This window comes from Netta rufina, assembly GCF_964035555.1.
Source record: "Netta rufina genome assembly, chromosome: 2".
In the NCBI taxonomy this organism is placed as follows: Eukaryota; Metazoa; Chordata; class Aves; order Anseriformes; family Anatidae; genus Netta; species Netta rufina.
Window position 1 is genome coordinate 7,132,020 of NC_140124.1, and position 24,967 is coordinate 7,156,986.

The 24,967-nt window shown below is 43.1% G+C and overlaps 1 protein-coding gene across 1 annotated transcript in view; it reads left to right on the plus strand.

Annotated features, from left to right (window-relative positions):
* Positions 1-518: 518 nt before the first annotated feature.
* Positions 519-24,967, plus strand: part of GALNT11 (polypeptide N-acetylgalactosaminyltransferase 11) — a 42,601-nt gene continuing 18,152 nt past the window's right edge. The window contains exons 1-4 of the mRNA XM_084283098.1: positions 519-629; positions 14,964-15,296; positions 19,247-19,370; positions 21,361-21,527. Coding sequence (XP_084139224.1) covers positions 15,002-15,296; positions 19,247-19,370; positions 21,361-21,527 — 586 coding nt within the window. The 5' untranslated portion in view covers positions 519-629; positions 14,964-15,001. The remainder of the gene's footprint in view (positions 630-14,963; positions 15,297-19,246; positions 19,371-21,360; positions 21,528-24,967) is intronic.

The window sequence follows — 24,967 nt, forward strand, 5'->3', positions numbered from 1 at the left end:
CACGCTATTTAACCCAGACATCCCCTGCCAGCCTGACCTCCAGCTGCCTCTTTTCTCCCCTTCAGAGCCCTACAAGCACTTCCAGACACCCTTTAAGACCATAAAGCTTAAAGCTGAGGGACTGGAGAGGGGTTTTGTCCTTAGAAAAAACTGCGAGCGAGCTTCTGGCTATCACCCTCAGGGCTGTGCAAAAAGGTACAGCAGCTGGGGGTAGCAAAACCGAACAAACCCAACCCTAACCCCGGGGTGGGGAGACTGAATCCACCCAACCTGACCCCCTGAGGTGCTTCGGAGCCGCGCACGGCTCATGGAGGAGAAAAAGAGGGCGAAAAACCCTGCCACAAGCCCTCTGCCCGCAGCGCTCGCCATCTTCTCGAGCCGCCTCACCCCCCCCCCCCCCCCCGTCATGGCGGCCGCGCCCCGGCCGCGTCACGTGGGGGAGGAAGAGGAGGAGGAGGAAGAAAAAAGGGGGAGGAAGGAAAAAAAAAAAAAAAAAAAAAAAAAGGAGGAGGAGGAGAATAAGGAGGAGGAGGAGGCAGCGGGGTTACGTGGTGCTGCTGTGGGGCGAGCCGCTGCCGCCGCCACCACCGAGGGCAGGGGGCGGGCGGAGGGACCATGCCGCCGCCGCGGTGAGTGCGGGGCGAGGGGCAGCCCCAGGGCGAAGGGTAGCCCCTGGGAAGGGGGAATGAGGGACCCGATCGGTCCCCGGTTGCCTTGGGGTCGCTGGATTTTCATCTCGTTTGTCGTTCCCGTGGCTTCCAGCGCGGGCTCGGCGACATCGCGGCTCCCTTTCCGCCCCCCTCAGGCTGTTTCGCCTGGCTCCAGCCCTCGGCGCTGCCGTGGGGGATTTTCCTCTTCGGTCTGCGGCTCCTGGAGGGGGCTGTGGGGTGGGATAGTGGCAGCCGACAGCAGCAGCCCCCCCTCAGGTTATCCGGGGGACTCACGGTGCCTGTGCCGCCACCTGCCCCGTGTCGCCGTGCCCCCGGTGTCGCCGTGCCCCCCCCGGGGACAGTGGCCTCAAAGGCTCGGCGGTGCAGCCCCTGCTCTTCCCAAGGGAAAATCCCCCCAAACTGGGGCCTGGTTTTGCTGCTGCTCTGTGAATAATCTGTGTTTTATCCCTTTTGTCATGTTGGGAATGCAGCTTTCTGCTTCCGACAGCAGTGAAACCTCCTCACACCAGGGTGCTAACTACACAGGTGGGCAGCAGCTCTCTGCTGATCCACCTGATTTCTCTTAAAAATGCTTTTCAACTAAGACCCCTTCCCATCTGTCCTTGCTTACAGCAGCCTGTAAGCGACACGAAATATTTCAAATACTTTCTGAGATAGCATCTGCCTCTTATTTATTTATTTTATGGATCCCATCTTAATGGGGAACTGTTTGCAGGCATCCCCGGTTAGCTTAAGAGGACCCGAGGGCTCGGGGGGGATGGCACCCAGCTCTCCTGGCTGTGTTTCTGCCTTGCTGCCTTCTGGAGAACGTCTCTGCACGTATAAAACCACCTGGCTGGGGTTCCTAGGCCCCGTTGTATCATCCTAACGGCCCAGGTGGTTCCAGATAAGAGGCTTTTGATTAGCAAGTGATTGGCCTCCCCCAGTAAAACCGGCTCTGAAGAACCGTGTGCCTTCTGCATAAGCTCTTCCTCGTCTCAGGGTAAGATAAGCTCCTGTGGAGTTTCAGGAGCTCTTCTGCAGCAGGGAAGGGAAGAAATAGCACTGCAGCTCTAATGAGCCTTCGTCTCACAGCCTTGGAGGAGGAAACCAGCAGGCTACGTGACACGTTTTGGGTTAAGAGGTTCTCGCTGCAGGTTTCAGGGCCTGGTGTGTGCCTTCTGCTGTATGATTACTTTGCTTTGGAGCAGGCGTGTTGATACCCCAGTTATACCTAGGCGTAAAACTGGAAGGAATTCCTGGTAAGCTACTATGTTGATGGGAATGAGTGAGCTTGGATCGTCCTTCTCATAGCGGTGTAAAATAACAGTACGTGTGACTCAGGCTTCTTAGAGGAAAAAAGCCCCCAAAAGAGCCTACCGAGGGAAATAGTGGTGAATTATTAATGTAGCAAACTGTTCTATACAAAGTATCTTCTTGATAGTAAATGCTACAGAAACAAAAGTTTCTGTTGCAGGTAAAGTGCCTGTGTGGGGAGCAGGGCAAGGTCATACAGAAGAGAAGAACAGAAGTATCTGAGTAGGTGGTAAATCTGGGCAACTTGTGTCTTCAAGCAAGAGAGAAGAACATACATACTGCAGGGGTGGAAAGAACAGAGGGAGGATCGTTCTTAATTAAGTTGCCCTGCCTTGGAGCATACTGTAAAATGGTGTGGTCTGAGCAGCCATGTGTTGGTTACAGGGACAGGAAAGTAAAGGGAGGCTTCCAGCTGAAAGGACAAGGTCAAATTTAGGGGGCTTGGGGTTTCCAGAGAACCATCCTAACCTCAATTGTTCTGTAATTCTGTGAAACTGAGGGAAAGTTGTTCCTTTCAGTGACAGTTCCTAAACTGTTCTGTCTGTCTGACTAGGCAGTACCATAGCTATGGGTATCTCCTAAACTCAAGTACCTTTCATTTTGGAGAGATGCTGCAGTACAACTCTGTTTCTTGCTGTCAAAGAGCAAGAATAGGCCCGTGTATTTCAAGTGCAGAAACTCATGTGTTTTGTTTTGTTTTTTTTTTTTTTCCCCTCAAAAAAGTATTACAGGGGTGAAGTCTTTCAATCCCTGTTAGGTTGTGGGAGATGGAAACTATCTTGATTCTTATCTGAGGTTTCATTTCAAAACATATGGTGGCTTACGGAGATGAATGCATCTGCTGTTGCAGCTACTGTGTTAATGTATCAAGTACTGTTAGTACAGAGCCTTTGGCTGTTAAAGCAGTGTTTAGCAGCATGAGAAAATGTATTTGTTTGGCTCGTTTTGCATAAAAGTTAATGGTATCTACCACATCTTTCAGCTGTGCTCCAGCACGTTTCTGGTGTGAGTCAGCATTGTGTAATTAGTGTAAATCCTTTATTGTAAAAACCAGTAATACGGTGCAAGAAAAAAGGGCAGAATTAGGAAGCTGTTGATACTGCTTCAATCAAAAGCTGACTTCAAGCCTGCTAAGCTTCAGATATTGCTGTATGACCTTCTGAACTCCTTCACCGTGCTGTGAAAATACAAACCTGTGGGTTAAACAGCTGATGGTGTTACCAAAATAGAAAGTATGGATTGAAATGCCTGTAAGAGTGATGTGCTATATCTCTGCCTTTTCTTGTGTAGTCTAGGTTTTCTTGCAGCTCTTCACGTTTTTGAAACTGGACTATAGCCCTCAGGGGTAAATCAACTTTTCCACTCTTTCCAAACCCCTAATATGGGGAACCTCAGGATTTCCTACTTGTACTTTGTTTTATCATGTGAGCAAGAAATAGATGTGCAGGCTAGGGAGGAGTCTATACCCCACTAACCTGTAATGCTCGCAGGTGGGCAATTAGATGTCTTTGCTGGCAAATAACTGAGCTCAGGGCAGGTGAGCTGTGTGGTTTTCTTTCTTGTGGAGGTAGTAGCTGTGCAAGGTTCTGCATTTTGGAGGCTGAGCGTTTGCCCTGACTGACAAGTTGATACCTTATCGGCTCTGCTGGCATGCATGGTCTCTCTAATCCCTCTTGGCGTGGAGCAAGCTACCTGAACAGAAATCACTTCTCTTGCCATGCAAGAGGGAAGGAGTATGTGCACAAAGAAGCATAGGAGAGACATTAACACGAGGTAGCTGCTTATCTGCAGTAACTTCATTGTGTAATTCCTGAGATTCAAGCCGTAAGGTGCAGCACTGTTTAAGAAGTCAGATTTTAAATGGACAGGTTCAGCTAACAGACCTGCAGAGGCATGCAAAAAGCTGGGTTCCTCAGGAAATGATGGCTATATGACACGCTGATTTAAACAAGTGCTTAATGAATGCTAAGAGCATCTAGAGGTCTTGGTTTTAGTTTATATAAAGCCATCCAAGCATTGCTTGGCTAAGTGGCATGGATTTTCTTGTGCAGACAAGGGTTAAATTAGATGCTTTAAACCTCAAAGGTGAGCTGAATTAAGAGAGATCCTCTTCCAGGAAGCACAGAACTCTATCCTGTTCTGATGCACAACTCCATATAAATCAATCTTTATAGGTATTTTGACTATTTTGCTAATTTCTGAAGTGTAGCATCAAGAACAGATGATTTTATGGGTCCTGTTGACACCTCTTATGCATTTGTTGGGGAGTTTGCTTTTTAGAAGTGCTTTCTTTAGTCATCTGTTCCTTGGAATACCTTAATTTTGGCAGTTAGCATGTCTTATCTCTTGCTTCAGCAGATGCTGAGACTCATGGCTTGTGAAACAAGAGCAAACTAAGTCTTGGATTCCATGCTAACCCTCTGCACTATCAGTGAGTTGGAAACTGTGACTTCTACTGAAATGGGAAAACGAAAGAACAGCAGATCAACAGTGCTATTGCAACATCCTCGATTTCAACATCGAAATCGTGAGAATGTTTTTGTATTAAAAGCGTTGGCAATAGATAAGCAGAAGAGAAGTGACCAGTAGGGGATGGAGAAGGACTTTCCTTGGAAGAGGAGGGAAGCTTGTCCTTACAAACACGTAGAAGGGAATGAAAAAGAAAATTAAATATTGGCATAACTTGCACAAGTTTGCTTTCCATACAGACAGTGTGAAATCTGCGTGCTGGTGATTTATCACTCTAATCCAGGAGTTAAAATCCACATTTTTTTTTCCCCAGAAACATGCCCATAGAAGGTCTGTTTGCTGATGCGTTTGGAAAACTCCCTACCCTACTGTCAAATACAATATTTAGCAATATAAGTTTTTATTAAACTTAATAGCTTAGTTCATATGCATGACTGAAAGTGTCTTCATTGACTCCATCTATAGATAGGGTTGTAGCAGTAATGGTAGGTACCTCTTTTGTTTGTATTACTGGATTTTATTAAGAAAGTGAAAAGAGTGTCTCCTCTGCAAGAGTTTACAGGTGGGCTCTTTCGGGGAGAAGCAAGAATGAGTTCTTGCTCTTCTAACCCAGAGTTTCACTTGATATTTGTGTTATTTCTGCTTATTGTGCCCACAGGACCTTTGATGTGTTTGCCTTAATGCATCGTTTGGGTTTAATAGAAGGAACTGAGGCAGTGAGTTTCCAAGGATCTCATCAAAATCCATAGCAGAGCAAATAGTTCAACCAGAACATCCTGTGGCTCCATCTGATGCCTTAACCGTGTGGGTGTCCTGGTTCAGTCCGGGAGCTGGAGGGAGAAGATGGAGTTGGTTTGTACCATCAAGCTTCCTCTCTAGTATTAATGGCTTGAGACAGTGAGAAAATGGGAGAACTAGAGAGAAACTAGCGTGCGGAAGTGACTTTTCACTTCTGTTGTGAAAATAGATCCACAAGCAAGAAGATGGGAGGGTTTCTGAAAAAGCTCCTTACTGGAGGGGAAAAAAAAAGTCTCTTGTTGTGTTGTTCCAAATGGTGTGGACTCTGTGCTAAAGCTTGAAGCGAAAAACTCCAAGTGACCTTTGTTTCTGCACATGAGAAATGCAAATGGACATCGGGTTCAATTAAACACACTGCTTTTAGCATTTCTTGCAGTTCTGTGTGTTTTAGCAATGGCCAACCATGCCAGAGAAGCCAGGCTGTAAGACGTGGGGGGTCTCACTAAGATTCTGCTGTCTCTTCATAGTACAGAGAACCTCACTAGGAGTTAATACTTTAGAAGCTGAGAGAATGAGTTAAATGAGTTAAAAGCTGAGGATGAAAGTAAGCAGCTGAGAATGAGCAAAACATCTTCGATCACAGGTATGCCAGCTTTTGTGGATTTAAGCCCTAACTTGTTTTCACCTCCCTCACAGCTGTAGTGCTAGGTTTTACCTTTTTGCTTTAAACAAATACATCTTTGTGCACTAATATCAGTTGCTCAAGCTCCACGGAGATGTTTGGTGCAGGGCTGACCGAAGCGAGCTGCACATGCAGACTGCAGAGCCGCAGCGAGCAGCTCGCCGCCTCCTGTTGCCTGCCTGTGGCAATTTCTGGCAGCTGACTGTAAGCGAATGCAACGCGCCTGGGCTGCGAACGTAGCACTGCTGTCATATTTGTTTACGTAAGTTTCTGCATTTTGAAAACAAAAATCCTCCAGAAAAAAAGAGAAAGGAATCAGCCTTGTAGGATTTGTGGGAAATAGGCTTGGAACTCTGATAACCTAATGCTGTAGGGTAAGGTGCAACTTAACCATCCTCATTAAGTCAGCATTACAGAGTTCTTAGTTCTGTAGGAAATAAAGTAATTGCAGCAGCTTTGCAGTTTATACAAGCTCAGGTAAAGGTTTTTTTAATGAAGTTTCTAGTCTGAGTTTGCAAATGCATATTTTGTATGCAGCTGTTGATTTCAGTACTGAGCTCTGCACAGGGGGATATCTGCTTGGAGGTAACTGCAGAATCGGGATTTGCAAAAAAAAATATCTATGGTCAGTAGTCACAGGCTTAAAGCTGAGCCCAGTCAACTCCAATTTTCACTGCCTCACTGCAAAGTACTTCAGTGAGGTCTGTTTTATTGCCAAATCTCCTGCCAGCTTTTCTGGCAGGAGGGCTGCCAAATTAAGTTTCTAATTTTTTCTGATTTTTTTTTTTTAAAACTGGATAATGTTTTCACTCTGCTTGTAGAAAGCTGGAAAAAAAAGCTCAGAGCACTTTGAAGAATTTTCTAAAAAGATGCATTTGAGCAGAAAGCATACCTAGAAAACTGCGGTCAAAATGTGGAAGTCTTCAAATTGCTAGTGATTCGGAAAATCGGGAGTAAAGGAGTTTGTGGAATTTGTATACAAACTCAATGATGGCTTTCTCTAGTTTTACTGAGGTCTAATCCACTGATGCTATGATGAAAGATTCCTTAGAAATACGCTTGCTGATTATGCTTCTCTGGTAAGTGGCAGTAAAATGACCTCACTTCTTTTTTTAAGTAAAAAAAGAAGTACTAACAGTGCTTTTGGGGCGGTCTGTGCAGTGAAATGAGGAATAACCTTGTCGAGTTGATGTCCTGAACCCCCTCCAGATCAGCCTGTTGTCATAGGAAAGCTTGTGTTTGTTACCCTGTTTCCAGTAAGGACTTGGAAGCCGTGCTTAGCACCAAAGTGTTAAGTTTCAGGCTCAGCGTTTTATTGTTCACTGAGAATGAAGACACCAACTGGATTTGACTGCTACTGCAGTGAATGTGTTTTCACGATGTAACCTTGCACTGCTTCTTTAGTGCCGACTCTTCTGGAAGAAGGTGAGCATTTTTCTGTTCAGCTGTTCGTGTAGAAGGATTTCTTATCTACTTATTTTGCATGCACATCTGTATTTTTACTCTTATTTTGGTGAGCTTTGCAGACGTGATATGCAAGGAAGAGCTAGGTAGGTTTAAAACATTTGGAAAAGGTATTAAGCAGCTTACTTGTGTGTAGTTGACCTTGTAAGCTCGCTTACCTTTTGCATTTATATATAGTGCTGGAGGTTTTTTTTAAACTAACGTTTAGATACGTGGATCTTTTAATCTGAGAGATGCATTGAAATAGGAATTGTCGGCATGGTTTTATTTTTAATCCTGACATTTTCTAAGCTATACGTGAGAAGGAAGAGCTGCACTGCAAAGTGCATGCACCTTTCTTGGGAGACAATACAAAAGCAAAATTCTGGCTTCCCTGAAGACAAATCCTGGCTTCCCTGAAAGCTGGCTTTGCCAATGAGAAGAAAATCTCATTGTTTCAATTGGCAGAAAACAAATATCAGCAACTAAAAGGAAGAAGGTATTTTTAGGAGTCCATGAACTGCACGACATGTATTTCTATGCCAGATGGCTGAAAGCAACATCCAGCAGAGCAGCCCTACGGTGCAGCATGTTTGTTGGAGATCCCCCTAATGCCATGTGTGCACTTTTCCTTTGGGAAACAAGTAGCTTTTGGAGGGGAGAAGGGGAAAGAGGACACTGCAGCAGCATGAAGCTGTCCACAGTATAGCCCTTATTTATTCAGTGTTGAGCAGTGGGATTTTGATTAACTTAACTGTCTAATCCAAGTGTACTTGCTGTCTGTAATCACAAACTGGACTGCTATGCGAATTTCCAATTTAGGGTTGTTTTTAACCCAAACTGGTGTTCTGTTAGGTTGATCGTTAATGAGAGATCCTGACTCTTATGAAACTTCTCCATTCCAAACTTCTAGCTGTTTTTTGCATGAAAATTATATCCATAAATGAGAACCTTTTTGAAATACTCTCCTTGGACAGGAGAAATATGTAGGGAGAGTGTTGTTTGTTATCGACAAAAAGAAAATCCAGCATGCTTTGAAGTGAAAGATGCTGAAGAAATCTTAAAATACCTTCTTCAGTAAGGAAATATTTGAAATGGAAACTTTGAAAAAAGAAAAATGTTCCCATTCACTTCAGTGTGGCAGCCTTTTAAGCAAAGCTTTCCTATGGGCGTTTAGAAATTCCGAAAAGCTTGATAAGAGAAGTTATGTTCCTGGAGGAGGCATTCATTATATCGTTTGCATACCACTATTTTTAAATCTTCATGATTTATCCATCTGTGGTTAAAGTCCAAAAACTGAACTCCCCATCAGTATATGCTACAAGGGAGTCATTTGACAGTGATAAAAATAGGAGTGGGAACCTAAAACCATAATTTAAATAAAATATTATAAAACACTACGTTTTTCAGACGTGTATACTCCTAATTTCTTAGGTCTTCAGCAATTCATGCAACAAAGCTCTCTGTCTTTCTGTCTATAAAGTATAAAGAACATCATTGGTATTTTAAGATGATTTTTCTGCAACGTGTTGATTTCAGCAGGATTTATTTTAGCTGGTGTGACACGGATTTCTGTAGCTGTGCTGAAATGACTAAACTGTTGGCTCCCAAACCTTTTACATTTGCATTTCGAAGTGACTTGCAGTGGCTCATTAAAAATAGATTTGGGTATGTCATCTCATTAAAATGAAAGGGAGAAATGATCTTATACAACAGGACAGCCCGTGGTCTGCAGCGTATTTCTCTGCGTGAGGGTTGCTGTGACTGAAGGTCTATCAGCCTTGTTTTTAGCTCTTTCCTTCTTCCAACTTGCACCTCGGTGGACAGCCCGGCTCTGCTTTCCTGCTCACATCCCTGCAGGTACCAGCAGGCTGCTGTTAGCACCTCCAGAGCCATCGCAAAGCAAACGCTCCAGCTCGTGACCATCTTGGTGGCCTCTGGTGAGCTCGCTCCAGTTTATTGACGTGCTGGAAAATCCCCAGGTGGGTACCGTGGTCCTACAGGGGTGGTGTGCCCACATCCCCAGCTGTGCTCTGGTTGTTGCAGCCCATACGCTGCATCTCCTGGGTTCTCCAAGCTGTGTCATCAGCTGGGGAGTTTCTGTCCCAGCTTTTGGCCGTGCTGAGCCTACTTTAGGCCTGTTTCTCCAAACAGCCTTTATGTGAGCAGTTACATGCCTGGGTTGTGTCAGGAAGAGCCACTTGATTCAGAAAGTCTGATGACCCGTCCCTTCTGTGAGGTCAAAAATTAATGGCTGGTTTTGACTGAAAGCAAGCAGGCAGGTAGATCAAATCTTGTGCTGAAATAGTCCAGTAAGAGGTTTTTTGTAAGCTGTTAAATTAGGTTTTTGTTAGGTTTAGCTTTTAAATTAGAAATGTCTCTAACTTGTATTGTGAATGTGCATCCTTCTAGCAATGTGTGCTGGAGCCCATAAAACCCTGCAGGAAAAGCAGCCTGAGGTGTCCCTTTGTCATCTCGCTCGTCTAGTAACCATCTCTCCCTGGTGACTGTTTGCAATGTAAGGGATGCCTGGAAAATAGAAGAACAACAAATAGTTTCACGAAACCACAGCAGCTGTGGGAAATGCCATCTGTTTGTGTGATGGGTGCATTACCGGAGTGCTGCGGCTTCCTAATCCGGCCTCTGTTCGATGTGCTGCTAATGCTGGTTGCCAGTGAGCCAACAAGAAAATGGGAAAGCCTGGTCACACCGAGGCTTCTTGGGAAGAGCAGCGATGGTAGCTGTCACGTCTTGGAGGCTGAGAAATGTGTAAAGAGTTAAGGCCATTGCAAGAGCAAAATCTGCATTTGTAAATAGTGTTACCTTATCTTCTTGTTCTGCTTCTCCCCCCCACCCCCAATAAATAACGAATTAAAAATTAAATGCAGCTGTAGAAGGTCACGTGGCAGTTTATCCTGATGCTTTGTAGCGAGATAAAAATTAGTTTAATGATATTTCACTAGAATGCTCTTTAAAAAATAAGGATTATACGTATCTGTTCCCTGCCTTAATAGAGGTCCAAAACACGCAGGCGGTCTTGCAGGAAGTCTGGGCAGTATGAGTTGTATCTCTGTCATCCCCGTACTTTATTTTCTTTTTTAAAGAAAAGCTGTTCTTGGACAAACTACAAGCAGAGTTTCAGGTTTTCTCAAATAATTCTGACTGCTGCTTCAAAAAATCTTGAGGTTAATCTGATCCTCTGCTTGACCTCTGACAAACATAAGTTCTGGCACAGTCCTGAACCATCCAGTCATACGGTGTGTTTACTAAACTGCTGAGGTTAATCCAAGCAGATGTTGGTGTTTAAGCAGTGGCTGGACGGAGAGGAAAAGTAGCTACAGGCTCTTTAAGCCAAAATACTGTGAAATGTGGCTGGCATTTTTTTCCTGACAAACACTGAAGGCTCGTACATTGGGGCAGTGTGAGAGCTGCGCAGGTTCCTAACGGCGCTCTTCCAGGCTGTCTGCGAGAACAGGGTGTAATTGTTGGGCCAGTTATTAAATGTAAATGTTAGCGGGCTTGATGTGTGGGTTGGATTTCCTGCTGGCTCTATAAGAACCCTACAAGAAGTTGGTGAGATGTGGAGAACCCTATTGCACAGTAATCCCTGAAGCTTGACTCAGGCAGGTAGGCTCCTGCATTTTTTTTATCATGTCCGCTATTGATTGACTTTTGGAGAGGTTTGCTAAGTTACTTATACTTAATTATCCTTTTTTTTTTTTTTTTTTTTTTTAAAGGAGAGGTATAAATGATTTACTGCTTGTGCAAGGAACTGGGATTTCTGCACTGGAATTTGTGGGGATTAGAGAGGAATATTTTATTTCTGGCATTCCGTTGTGCAAACTAAAATCCAAGGCTCTGTCAAAGTGGGATAACTGTCAGACAATATGTATGACAGTCAAAATGGAGCAAGATGAGAGAGACTGTAAATCAGGGTATTTGTTAGAAATGCCCCAAATACTGAGCATTACAAACGCCATCTCTTCTGAGCTGATACCAGGGGCAGCTCTTAAGAGCATGGACTTCTTTCCCTTGTCGGTCACAGCAGTTGCCTCCAAAACAGACTCATTTCCTGATGCAGGAGATGCTGCCACCTCGGATGATTTATGCCTGTCTGGATTATGGATTATGTCCCTTCTGACAGGGTTCCTAAGTAGCCCAGTGCAAATAGCCCTAAATCCCTTGCATTGCTGCTTTGTTGTGAATGTTGACGAAGGCTTGTGAGATACTTCAAGGTGTGATTTATTTATTAGTTGCTGTGACAGCTTCGATGTTGCTGACGGGGAGGAAATGTCTTCTGTTCAGTCTGGATGTTCATTCCCTGCATGCGTTTCTGGGAAAGAATTGCTTGAGGTAGTTTGGAAACTTTCTCTTGGCAGCTGCTGCTTTCCAGAAATTGAGAGGTAAAACACTTTAGATCCTTCAGATCTAATCTGAATTACATGTAAAATCGGTGAGGAACTGTATTATTAAATTGTTCTTGATATGTTTAAACCATAGAGGGGTTGGTTCTTTAGATGGCAATTACTATTTTTGCTTGCATTTGATTAAATAGATAAAAATAGGTTTTAACTGTCCTGTCCAAATAGCAATTTTGTGGTGACCACATTGGGTATTACTGTACTTACTACACTGGTGAAAAATATCCTTATGAGCACATGGACATTGTCTGGATAACAAAAATCTGCTTTTTCAGTTAGTTTCTATCTAACTATGTAAACCTGCTAGCTCTGCTTGTGTTACCGGGGGTTTAGGGCTGCTAAATTCAAAAATACACAAGCAGCATGAGACAAAGATCATATCTGGGTTGAGAAGGATACCAACGCTTTGGGAGAAGGAAAAAAAAAAAAAGTTTGGCTTTGAAGTTTTCAAATCCTGCTTGGAGAAACCAGCTGGGAGAGGATGGATGTTTTTAGACAGCCACCGGCGGGCTGTGACAGCGCACAGGCAGCTGGAGACAGTTGTTGGTAAAGCAGCAAAGTGTTTGCTGGAGAACTTCACAGCACAGGAAGGAAAGGAGCTGGGCAGGGTAAGTTCATTCGCTGGGTCCAAATGGCTTGCAGAAGAGGGTCCTGGATAGAGAGGACGGTGAGGTGGAAGTGGAGGCGTCCATGACTGTTTCCTCTGGGTCCTTGTGACCAGTGTTCAGTCCTCCCTCTGGAGAGCCACATACAGAAGGGTAGGGCTGAATGCTCTCCTGGTCCCTCGGGACAGGTCCCAAGCAGGACTGGTGCTGTTTAGGACTTGAAAACACGCTGCTGCCTCATCACTAACACAGACCTGAGAGAGACATCGTGGTTGATTTAAGACTGGAGCATACAGCACTGATTCAGACCGTGACTTCTGCTGCTGTTGAAGTGGTAGAAATGGTTGAAATCATCAGAGAACAGTCATGTAAATGCTCACGTGTTGGTAAATCGGGTAAGCTAATAAGCCCTGCTGGGCAGCGTTCACTTTTTTTTTCCACCCTGCCTCCAAAACGAAGCCTCTGACAAAACTTGTGGATCTTAAAGCAAATAAATAATGAGTCTGCGTTCTCCTGCCAAATGCATTACCCAATGTCTTGGTTGAATAGCAAGCTACTGAAAGGGCCTGGTTTTCTGCATCGTGGAGGTTCTGGCATTTATTTTAAATGCGGCATTTCAACCTTTGTACCCTTTCACCAAGCTGCAGAACAGCGAAGGAGGGGAAAGGAAGGTGAAGCAGTCCTGCCCTAGGAAAGAACATGTGGAAATGCTATCGGGCTTAGGTTTATATTTGTTGCTGCTGTAGCAGTGATCTGGTAGGTGTCCAAGAGTGTGCTGTCAGCCCTCTCCAAGGGCTTGCTGGAGATGGAAGGGATGTACAGCAAACTTTTCGCTCTGGTGATCACTCATTTCATCCCTTCCTTTTTCATCTGATTATGTCTGATCTCGGACACAGCAAATGTGCTTTGGTGTGGCTGGAAGTGCCTCAGCAGCACCAAAACAGATCTGTGAAACACATCCGAGAGACTGGGGAGATGCTGTTCCGTTCTGGGCTCTGCTTATCCCTTAGCTGGGACAGCAAAGGTGAGATTTGGCTCTCCTGTGCAAGCTGCCATGTAGGTGTGTGCCTCCATAGCTCCCAAATGAAAAGGTTGGAGACAAAAATGAAAAGCTGTGGGGTTAGAACAGCTCAGTCTGCTGTGCAAGTGTGTGCCACGATGCGGGGCTGTGCATCTGTGTTACCATAGCGAACAAGAAAACAATTCTAGAGGCTTTGAGGAGCGGAATATTCGCCTTGGACAAGTTGGACAGCAGCTGACCTTCTCGTGGCCCTGTGAGAAAAAGCTGGCAAGCCCCCAGATCATCTTCTAGGATAAGTATTAATTGTCTGCAGGCTGTCTGGCAGGAAGAATTACTATGATGGGAGGACGTAGCTGTTTATCTAATCTTGGTCCTTTGCAGCCTCCTGTGCTTTTTCTGAGCCTGGATTCGCCTTGGTTATGGTGACTGACCACAGTTTGCACAGGCAGTGAGGTACTGGGGATCGGTGACCTGCATCTCTCCAGCTGGTAAACCCCTTCTGCTAGCTAGAATGAGAGGGTTTTTTTAATCATTTTAGCCCCAGGGCATTTGTTGCCTGACCAATTTCACGGCCCTGCAGTTAAGCAGCAAGATTTGTGTGTGACAGCGTTAGAGAGCCTGTTCCACAGGGCATGCGATTCATCTGTGCGCGGGGTCAGCGTGAGATTTAAACCCTGTTTAAGACCTTTTTAAGCTCCTTGGGCTTAACTGCTGCATAGATTGTTCCCTTGCAGAAGTGAGGAAGTTGGACGTGGTGACAATAACAGGTAAATTATTTTTGAGGAGTTGTTTTTCTCCTTTATTTTACTTTGTGGAAATCTCCTTTCTGGAAGGGAAAGAATGACTCGGTGCGGTCTGTGAAAGTGGACTTTGAATTTTTGGATGCAGGTCACTTAGGACTCAGAATTGGGCTGCCAAAATAAGTGGGATCTTTATAGATTTCTCTGGGATCGTGAGCACCTTCTACTTCTGTTTAGTAGTTTTCCATATTGAGAAGGGAATAAGCTGTGCTCGTAAATGTTGTTGTTGTCTGTTCTTTGCCAGGCTGACCTGAAGACTTCTGGTCATTTCCAATTTCTTGAGAAGTCTGAGAAATGCATTAGTGTAAAGCCCTGACCCCCACCCCCAATACTTTTTCTTAATACAAGCATTTCACTAATTAAAAGGTGATTAAATATTTTCCTGACTACTGTGCAAAAAATTCATTCTGTTTAGATAATGATGAGAGAAATCTAATACTTTGAGTTATTTTTCTCACAGTTTTGGGAAATGAGCCTTGTTTAGACATGAGAAACTCCAAAAAGTTTACCTGAATCTCTGGGGCTGTAAATACAACTTTATGACCAGTTTCACGTGCTTCGTTCCAGGGATTTGCTAGCTTTAGGAACTTGTAAAATACTTTGCAAAAGTGCTGTAAGTGGAGGGATGCCTACAGCACAACTCAGGGCTGGTTTGTTTCCTTCCAGCTCTAGGCGGGCATCTCCTCCAGAGTCTGCAGGAAGCCAATGAATTATCTTGGAGCTTGTTGCTCTTTCCTTCTTCTGTGTATGAACTTCCTAGGGGAAAACCTCAGGAGTTAACAGGCAGTGCTCTGAATGTGTTTTTATTCTCTTTCAGGTAATTGAGAATGGGTCCTCAACGATGCTAAGTCTACAATGGGAAGTGTCACGCTTCGCTATTTCTGCTATGGGTGCCTTTTCACATCAGTGACCTGGACACTTCTGCTCTTTGTTTATTTCAACTTCAGTGAAGAAAATCAGTCCTTCAAGAATGTGCCCGTCAAGGGGCTGGAACCTCAGAGGCCATTTCCAAAAAAATTCTATCCCCGTTTTACCCGGGGGCCAGTTCATTTACCTGAATTGCAACAGAAAGAGAATAAGATTGGAAATCCTCTTGTAAATCATGTCCAGGACCCAGTGAAGGGGGAGGTAGACTTCTCTCCTGAAATGGGTAAGTGCTTTTCGGTGTTGGTGACAAAACTGAAAACAGTAGCAGCAATGGAATTTGAAGGTTTCAAATTTAAAGGGTTCCTGGTGCAAATTGTGTAATGAAGTAGTTTTGGTGTTAAAATGTAGATAGTGCTAGTGGCTCCCTTAACTAGAAATTATTTGAAATTTATTCTACTGTGTGTGATACAAAATATACTGTTCCTTACACTTACAGCTGTGCTGTGTGTTATTGAGGACTGGATTGCAGCAGGGTGTCTGCCCTTGATGTAGTTCTTGAATATATTGAAACTTCCAGAATCTTCTTTCATATCTTGCTCCTATATTGATTGGGTTGAAATACGTGAACTTTTACTCCCCACAGAGGAGCTCTGATCGTATGCAACAATTAAAAATAGCTTGATAACAATACACAATGAAGAGGACCCATTGATGAGAAGAACATCCTTGGAGTATGAAATCAATGAGAAAAAATGTGTGGGGAACAAAATTACAATGAAAGATTGATTGAGATGACAGTGGCGAGGGCCAAGTCTTGCTTATTTTGTACCAACAAAGGTCTGCGTGTTTTGTTGGAACATATTTCGTCAATGAGACGATTTGAGTTCGTCTTCCAAGCTAAAATGCTTTGTTTATTTAACTGCTTACAGCTTAGTGTTGTTCTCTGCTGTGTTTTGAATTTGTGTTGCGTTAGCCTGCAAACTTTCTTGAAGTCTGGAGGTACACATTGAGCACCACAGTATCAGTATCTGCTGCTTTTTTGGGAATTATGGCATAGTATCCTCCATACCAGGAGTTTAATACTTACATCTGACTGAGGTCTTTTGTCATTACTTTTGAATGCTGCATCACCAGCTTCAAAAATTTGTAGGCCTTTGCCAAACTTCAGCTCATGAGTTGCACATAGAGTTGCGTGCATATGTGGAAAAACGCCCTCCAGAACAGAAATGCCAACTTGCATTGCCTCGCGGCATTTCAAATGTTTATCAGCTCACTGCAAAACCCACGAGAGCCAAGTGACGTGAAAGCCAGTCCAGAGGTGGCTGTTTCTTTCCAGCTATTCAGTGCTGGCCAGGAAAGAAATTAGAGCTTTTTGACTGAGAAGTCCCTTGATCTTCAAACAGAGTGACTGGTTTGGCTGGTGGAAGCCAAGGGGATTTATGGTGCCAGGATAAGTTGTACGTGAATCATCGGGAGACAGCTGGCTCTCTGTGTGAATTAGATCAGGTGCTGCAGGAAAAGGCTTCCTGTCCCTGTTGGGTGTTGCAGTGATAAACACGCAAAGCAAAAAAAAAAAAAAAAAAAAAAAGCATTGGCATATGATAGCCAAAACCACCGATCTGATGGGATGAAGTCTTCTTTATAAACTTGTGAAACCCAAATAATTCTGCTGAAGTAAAGCCTGAAATGTTTCCGTTGCAAACCTTATTTTCCAAGGGCCTGTATCTGCTGTTTGGACTGAAATCTTTCAGGCCTTTTGCATGTGTTTTGGATGTTGTTCTTCATAAGGATGTTTTAAAAGCATTAGCATTCCTTCTAGTCTATATTCAGAAGATCAGAAGGAAGTAATCAGTGGTCGGGTATGGAAGGATTGTCGAATGAAGCATTTGGTATGTGTTTAAGCTTGTACTTTGTGTCAAGGAGATGTTTTAAGTTGACCCAGTGTCATGGTGTTCCTGTGACACTGAGCATGTAGGAATGATTGAGCTGGGTGTCTGAATTGATAAGCTGGAAACCTCACGCTGGAAATGCATGTAGTTCAAAGGAGGGCTGCTTTATCCCCTTAAACCTGATGCTGGAAGAAAGATACTGCTGTTGTGACAAGATTTAGAATCACAAAGTATCCCAGGTGGGAAGGGACCCACCAAGATCATTGAGTCCAACTCCTGGCTCCACGCAGAACCACCCAAAACCAGACCCTGTGTCTGAGGGCAGTGTCCTAAACACTTGATCTCTGTCAGCCTCAGTGCTGTGGCCACTGCCCTGGGCACTGTGCCTGACCCTCCCCTGTCCCAGCTCCATGCTGTCCCCTCGGGTCCTGTCGCTGTCCCCAGAGAGCAGAGCTCAGCGCCTGTCCCTCCGCTCCCCTCGTGAGGGAGCTGCAGGCCGCCATGAGGCCTCCCCTCAGCCTGCTCTGCTCTGGGCTGAACAAACCAAGAGGCCTCAGCTGCTCCGCACACATCAGGCCCTCATTTTTGCTCCGTGTGGTACAGCCTGGCCATGTTATTTTTTGTACTTGAGACTAAAAGCACCAGGGTGGGAATGGTAAATGGTGATTTTGTAGCTACAGGTAGATCTTGTTTCTGAAACACATCTACTGGTGACACAGCTGTGCTCTGAGGGCCAGCCAGGATTTGTCCTTAGTTCTGATGCTTTCTTCATTTACATTTTTTATATGGTCTTCCTTCCGTTTTCTTTAATGTTTTCTCTGGCTTTTGCATAGATGTTGAAAACGGGAGAATGTGAGGTGTGAGGACAAGCTGAGATTGCCTTCTTTCTAAAGCAGAATAAAAACAAAGAGGTGAAATTTTATTGCTGTCAAAACCATCTTAATGGGAGGCTATAAAGAAGGTGCAGCCAGGCTCCTGCTGGTGTTGCAAGGGGTTATGATAAGAAATTAAGATAAGGTGATTTGGTTAGACAAGAGGGGGGAAAAAATAAATCAGTGCAGTGGTGGTCAGGTGCTTGAACAGGGACAGAGTTGTCAATTCTGTTTTTGGAGGTACTGGAGGCTTTCAAAGCTTAAGTGGGCAAGCTCTCAGCAACCTGACGTAGGTGGACCTGCTTTGAGCAGTTAACCCAGATGTCCCTTCCAACCTGAATTAGTCCATGGCTCTGCGAAATCTGCTCTTCAGGCTGTATGTAAGTGAGTACTACCTTTTTAATTTTTTTCTTTTTGCAGATTTTGGGTCTTAAGTAGATGATGAGCAGAGTGGAAGGAGATAAGTTATGTGATACCTGCTCACTTCCTGTACTGAATTTGCAGCGAAGTAGTCACTCTGGCTTGATAATAAAACTGTCTGTTTGTCTTGAAAGGACATCAGATTCTATACAGCCAGCTGAACAGGGACAACAAAATGTCACTGCTACCTGAATTGTTACAGAAGTGGCTAGCTGATGCAAGGACTGAAAGGACAGCAAAGCTCTGTGCACTCTTACCACTTCCCACACTTTTTTTCTGTAGAGGAATTAATTTGAAGCACCATGTTTTGTTTTTCTTCACCCTGGTGACCATATGGCTCAGTGAGAGAGAAGCCCATGGCACTGAGACAAGGCAGGCAGGATGGCATTCAGGATTTCACCTTGGCATCTAGCAGTGTGCTTATTTATATCGACAACTGCTGCCTCTGCCGTGCTCAGCAACAGTGGATGCTTCTGCTAAAATAATCAACAGAGAAACAGCTAGCTCTATTGCTGTTTTATTTGCTGTCAAAGTCCCAGGTGAGAGAAATAAGAAGTTTACAGTTCTGTCATAGCCATTTCTGTGTTACTGCAGGCTCAGGAAAGCTGTGTGGAATTGGAGGTTGCACTGTGAGGGTTTTTCCACCACTGTCAATGTTTTTTCTCTTCAAAATCCTACTTCTAGACCCTTTCGTCTGTATGACTGGGTGCTGATGCATTGTGTGGCTGAAGCTTCTCCTGTTGTGCTGCTTTGATGTTGTTTTTTTTGGTTGGTGTTAAGAATAAGAGGCCATTTCAGAGAAAGGAATGTGTCTGGTAAGGCAATAAATACAATGGAGATGTCAGTTTGGAGAATGATTTCATTTTATTACAGCTGTGCAGGCTACTCAGAAACACTACTTACCGAATGCACTCTGCAAAACCAGAGGGTAAAATGATTTCTGAAGAACGTGATTGGTTTTAGAGGAAGTTAAAGCATACATTTCACTCCTTGATTGTTTCCAAGGGATGCTTTTAAGCTTGTTAACTGATCTTGGCATGTCCCTTCTGCAGGAATGATTTTTAATGAAGAAGATCAGGAAGTGAGAGACTTGGGCTACCAGAAGCATGCGTTCAATATGCTCATCAGTAACCGGCTGGGATACCACAGGGAGGTACCAGATACAAGAGATGCAAAGTATGTACAAATTTTTGGAGAAAATATGATACAATTATATGTGTTCAGGGACTTAGCATTGCATTGGATACTACCTGATTTAGTATGTAACATTTTTGGTATTGCATTTCCATCTGATTCTCTTTCAACCTCTTCTGTCACTGAAGGCAGGTTTTCAGCCATCCAAGCTGGAGTGCTTGGGATTAGGAATTTTATTCTTTGGTTTCTTCTATTTTTTTCCCTGCATATTGCATGTGAAGATCTAATTTTATACCAACTGGAAAGATATGTGGTAGATACGTGGAAGGTATGGGAAGACTGGTACGTAAATCAGCCCAGAAGATAATAAATGGGGGAGGAAGAGAGCTATTCCCTAAAGACAAAGTGTTCATGATTCTTAACTCACTTTAAGAATGCTTAAGGACAAAGTGGATTGGATATATGCTTATTCAAATGTTTAGCATATTAATTTTTGTAAGCAGTTGGTTCACGGGCAGCTCTTTTGATAGAAACAAGAACCAAAAATAGTACTTGGGGGGGGGGGGGGGGGGGAAAAGTTCATGGAATCAAACTTGCTCTCCAGCCATACTACAATTACACATCTTATGTCTGTTTCATTTTGCTAGCTGTTTTCTCTTTCACTTAGCATGGTACAATATCTTTTTTTGAACCTTTATTTTTGAGATTGAGTACAGTAATTACCAGAAGAGGTGCTGTAGTTCTGTATTTGGAACATCTATAAATTGGATGTTAAATGTACCAGCACCCACGTTAATGAGTGTTTAATGGAGAAGACTTTTGCTTTATATACTGCTCCACATTTGTTGCAAGCCCACAGAGGATAAGATAGAAGAACAACTGAGGACAAAAGCTTGATTTCTCATTTGAAATCTTTGATATCTAGACTGCACTGTTGAATACTTCTTTTTATTAAAAAGCGGATTTTTTTCTGTAATCCATCTGATGCATATGGAAAAGAAAAAATACCGCTAAACTGAAAAATAAATAAGCCTACATCTATTTTTCTAGTGGTTGCTTTGGTGTGGGTCAAGGTAATGAATCGTACTTGCTGAAATCTCTCCCAAGAGCTGAATTCATTCCAAGTCAATGAAGACTTTTCTTGTATCCTGCTGGGTTTCCATTTACAATTTTTCATATTTTTATTGGATTCCCTCATTCATGGCATCTTGAAATGGCATTAATCTGTTATATAGTACCCTTAAACTGTGATACTGTACCCTACTTTCCATTAAAAATATGGATAAAATTTGGAAATAAGTATAAAGAATGATCTTTTTCTGCTTTGAGTGAGATTCAGCAAGCAGCTTACGATGCCTAAATTCAGTTAGCTACACTTTAGTCACTTGTCTCTACTTCTATTATAGGTAGCAGAAATCCAGCCAGTGCAGTTAATGGAGCACACAGAGCTCTGCAGCTGACAAAATGCAATCCCCTGCCTTAGGGTGAGCTGGGCGCTGTCTAGACTGCGCTGACAGTATTGACTAGACTTACACATCTTAATCTGCAGGCTGAATCTCAATGTTTGGTTGTCAAAGCAGATATTTAGTATCATTGGAGATATTCTGGGATATCCAACCTGGTCTCTACCAGCTGGACAACTAAGATGTGGGGTTTTCTAGGCCTCATGTCATATTTGCCATTCCTGTATGTATCTGAGCCACCTGAGAGTATTAGACAGTGTTTTGACAGCTGAAACAATCCTTTAGTGTTTAATCTTATGTTTTATGGATCTGTCAGTCTCTCTCCCACCCCAATCCATCCTATCCCATGTTTTCTAACAAGTATTAATACTAATTATAATTCTGTGTTAGGAAGAGAGTAACTTAAAATGTTGTGCCCTACTATAGATTTTTATACTCCTCCTGGACTCTTTATGTTCAAGCTAGGGGTTCTTCCTACATATTTAATGTCATTTATGAAGTTTCAGTAGTAACATATACCTACGGAAGTCCCTCTGAAGCAGTGATAAATACTATGTTTCTGTTTGCAGATGTAGAGAGAAGTCCTACCCTTCTGATCTGCCATCTGCCAGTGTTATCATCTGTTTCTACAATGAAGCACTTTCTGCCCTGCTTCGCACAGTACACAGCGTCCTCGATCGCACTCCTGCACACCTTCTTCATGAAATTATTTTGGTGGATGACAACAGTGAATTGGGTGAGAACCTTTTGGTAACGTTTTGGTCAGTGCTTGCCCTTCTCAACTTTCATGTCTCTTTCTGTGCTTTACTGACCAATCAGGCTAAAAAATGTATAATTTATTAAGCAAAATCAGTTTGTTCTACTGCCTAAAAAGTGCCAGGCAGTGAAGATGCAAGACCTTCCAAGAAGCCCATGATAACATCCACTTCGATACTGGTGCCATTTTTGCTTGTGAGCTTTGTATCATACAGACCTGAACATTCAAAAGCAGATTTTTGAGCTAATAGTGAGGGGGTGTCTGTGTAGAAGTGATTAAGCAGCAGTTTATAGCACAGCTGTTCTTAACAGTACTTTTCTGGGCTACTTTGGTGCTCAGAGCAGATCACACTTTCCATATATTTTGTGGGCCAGTCCTTTCCGTGAATGCTTCTGAAACAAAGTCAGTGCACATAATCTCAGCCATGGTCTTGTAAATAAGTAGATGTGGCACTATGGAAACACTGAGTGGGTTTTTTGTACTCGCTCTGCGTTTCAGGGTGGTGGCTTGCTGGGATCAGAGCTCAACCTTTGTTGGACGGGCTCTGCGTGGCTCTTGCACAGCCTCTTGTGGCCACCCTCGGAGTAGCTCTTGTTGGAGCAGCCCCTGCTCCATCAGTCTGCGAGGGGACCCAGAGGGAACTGTGGAATTGCCTGACTCTTGAAAGATTGGTGCTCTGGCTTTTTTTTTTCTCTTGAATAATGCACAAGGCAAAGACAGACATGTAATTCAGGTGTTCTGGCACTTCAGAAGCTAAATGCCTGGTGAGGAATGCATTAGTCTAGCTGTACTTGCAAACAGGACTGTACAGGTTCCCTGCTTGCCTCTATACAAGCCCACAACTTTTTGCATTTTTTAAAGATGATTTTTAGATTCTTCTTCAGTACATATGATTAGTTCCTGTAGTCTCATTGCTAGGTTTCTGCTTTAAGGTCTCACTTGTTCTGTGAGACTGGTATGTGTAATGCAGAACTAAATTCTCTTGTTCTGTACCTAGTTTATTTCTATGAGGTCAGATCAAACATTAAGATATGGGAGCGAAGAGAGATAAGGCACTGTCCTGTTGATAAGTATGGGTAATATTTAAAACTTGCTTTGTCCTTTCATGCTTTAGAAGCAATGTACACCCATGTTACACAGACCCTTGCACAATTAGTTGCTTTCAAGTTTCATAACCTTCATATTCATTACTTACGCTTTAAAAATGCACTCTTTTGAATGTGGTAATGAATTTGATTAATGCCTGTGTTTAGGCAGTAATACCATCACTCTTCTGGCTTGTTACCCAATTCAAAGGCTGACATAGGTTCAAAGCATTCAAGTAGCTACTCTTGCCTTTCCGGCTATAAATGAACATGCTTCAAAGCTGAAGATGGGAGGAGATACTGTTTATACAGAGAACTACTGGTCTCATTGATGAAACAACTTGTATTCGCACTGCTGCTTAATCTTAGCCACTGGAATCTTACAGCTGAAGAAAGCAAGGCTGGTTGGAAATGAATCAAGACACTGTGGCTTTGCTTTGGATGTCTCACATAAGCTTGGGCAACTTGCTTAATCTCAGTGCCTCTTAGATTTTATTTTAATTCTTTTTTCCTGCAGTACATATTTCCTGAAGTGTTATCTTAGATGAAATTCTGTGTATTGCTTCAGCATTAAACATAAGAACTCTGCACAACAGCAATGACGCAGAGCAGATCTTTGTTCTTTGCACCTAGTTTTGCCTCAAAAAGCTTCTTACACTCAATCATTAGTAGTCTTACCAGCTAAGCAGGCATTTCCATGGCTCAGCTGAGCCCACTGTTACATTTTTCTTTCCCTTTGCAGCAGGGCAGGACTTCTTTTTCTAGTACAGTCTCTTTCTCTCCGATGTGCATCTTACCTAATACAGGACAGCCTACAAAATACGTTCAAAGCTGTTGCCCAAAGGGTGTGTGAGACTAAATTGCTTATTGAGAACGGGCTGTGGTATGTTCTGTTCCAGGCAGGCTGGGCCCAATTCCCAGCAGAGTGCTGGGTTTGTCCAGGTCAAAACTGTTCTCCGAGGGCATGTTAGCAGTTAGATACTTCTGGTTCTTGCATTCTGCTGTTTGAGCCTATGTCATGGCTGTTTTAGCTACCAGCATAGGCATGACCTCTTTTTTTTCTCCTTCTACTGCTTCCAGAAGTTTGCATGTCATTACATACAGAACTACCATTTCTTCTTGTCTCGTGTGTCCTCTTATGCAGCCTTATCTGCCCCAAGTGCTGTGCTTGATAACTGCCCTTTACTGCTTTGTGCCAGCCCTTTGTTTTCTGCAGCTGTACACCATCCTTCCTTTGCCATAATACGTTGAGTGAAGACTGATTTAAGTACCAGTATATTTTGTATATACTGTATATCTGTCTCCAAAAACAAACAAAAACAAAACAAACAAAAAACCACTTTCCTGTTATGTGACAATATTGTGTCACATTGAAGACAAGGTGAGAGAATCCCTGTGACCCAGTTAAATCCAGTGTTCATCTCTCCAGAGACTCTTCTTTGTACTGCAATATTCTCTAGCACTATATTTGCCATGTGAAACCTTCTCATTCGTGATCCATGATACCACCTTGCAGCGCAGAGGCTGAGATCTTATCATTTGGAGTTGCTTCTGGGAATCTATTTTCCTGCTTGAAAGTTCTTGTAGTTTCTGAAGGCTACAGCTTTGGCTTCCATGTGTATTGTTTAGGTATTTTGTTTTGGTAACAACAACATTAATGTGTGAACTGACAGTCATCAAAATAATAACTTCATTCCACTGTATCTTCTATTAAAAATCTATTTGTGCACCTATACCAAGGTTCTCTATAAAGTCTCAACTGCCTTTTTTTTTCCTTCCTCATTTTATACTCATCTTCATTTCTCCTTAAACTTATTAGCTTTTATTTTTCTAGCCTTTGTATCAGTCTTCTCTTTAATGGTAAAACCTTGCTGCCCATTTTAATGTTAGAAACCACGATCCTCAGGAAAAAAAAAAAGTATTGTAGCTCTTAAAGTTGTCATTGATGTTGGTTATACTACAATAGTGTTTACTGGTTTCACTGAACTTTTCAAAACCTTCAAAAACACGTACTTGTCAGCAGTGTCTCTGATCATTTTGAATTTCAGAACAGCAACTACCTGTGAGGAAGTTGTAGTTCTCTTTATCTGCTGTTGTATCAGCTATGAAGGTACAGATAATGAAAGGTGTCTTTGTGCTTTTTAAAAGAGTCAGTGTTTGTTTTAGTGTGTGGAACATAGTAATTTACATCACTTGCCTGTGTGAAAGGGCTTTTGTTACTTGCTGTAAATGACAGTCATCATGAGAAGACTTTAGAAAGAGGAATTGTGTTTCTTTGTGCAGTGTCTTTAAATTTATTTTTCTATTTTTAGAAGCTGTAATACCTTTTAGCAT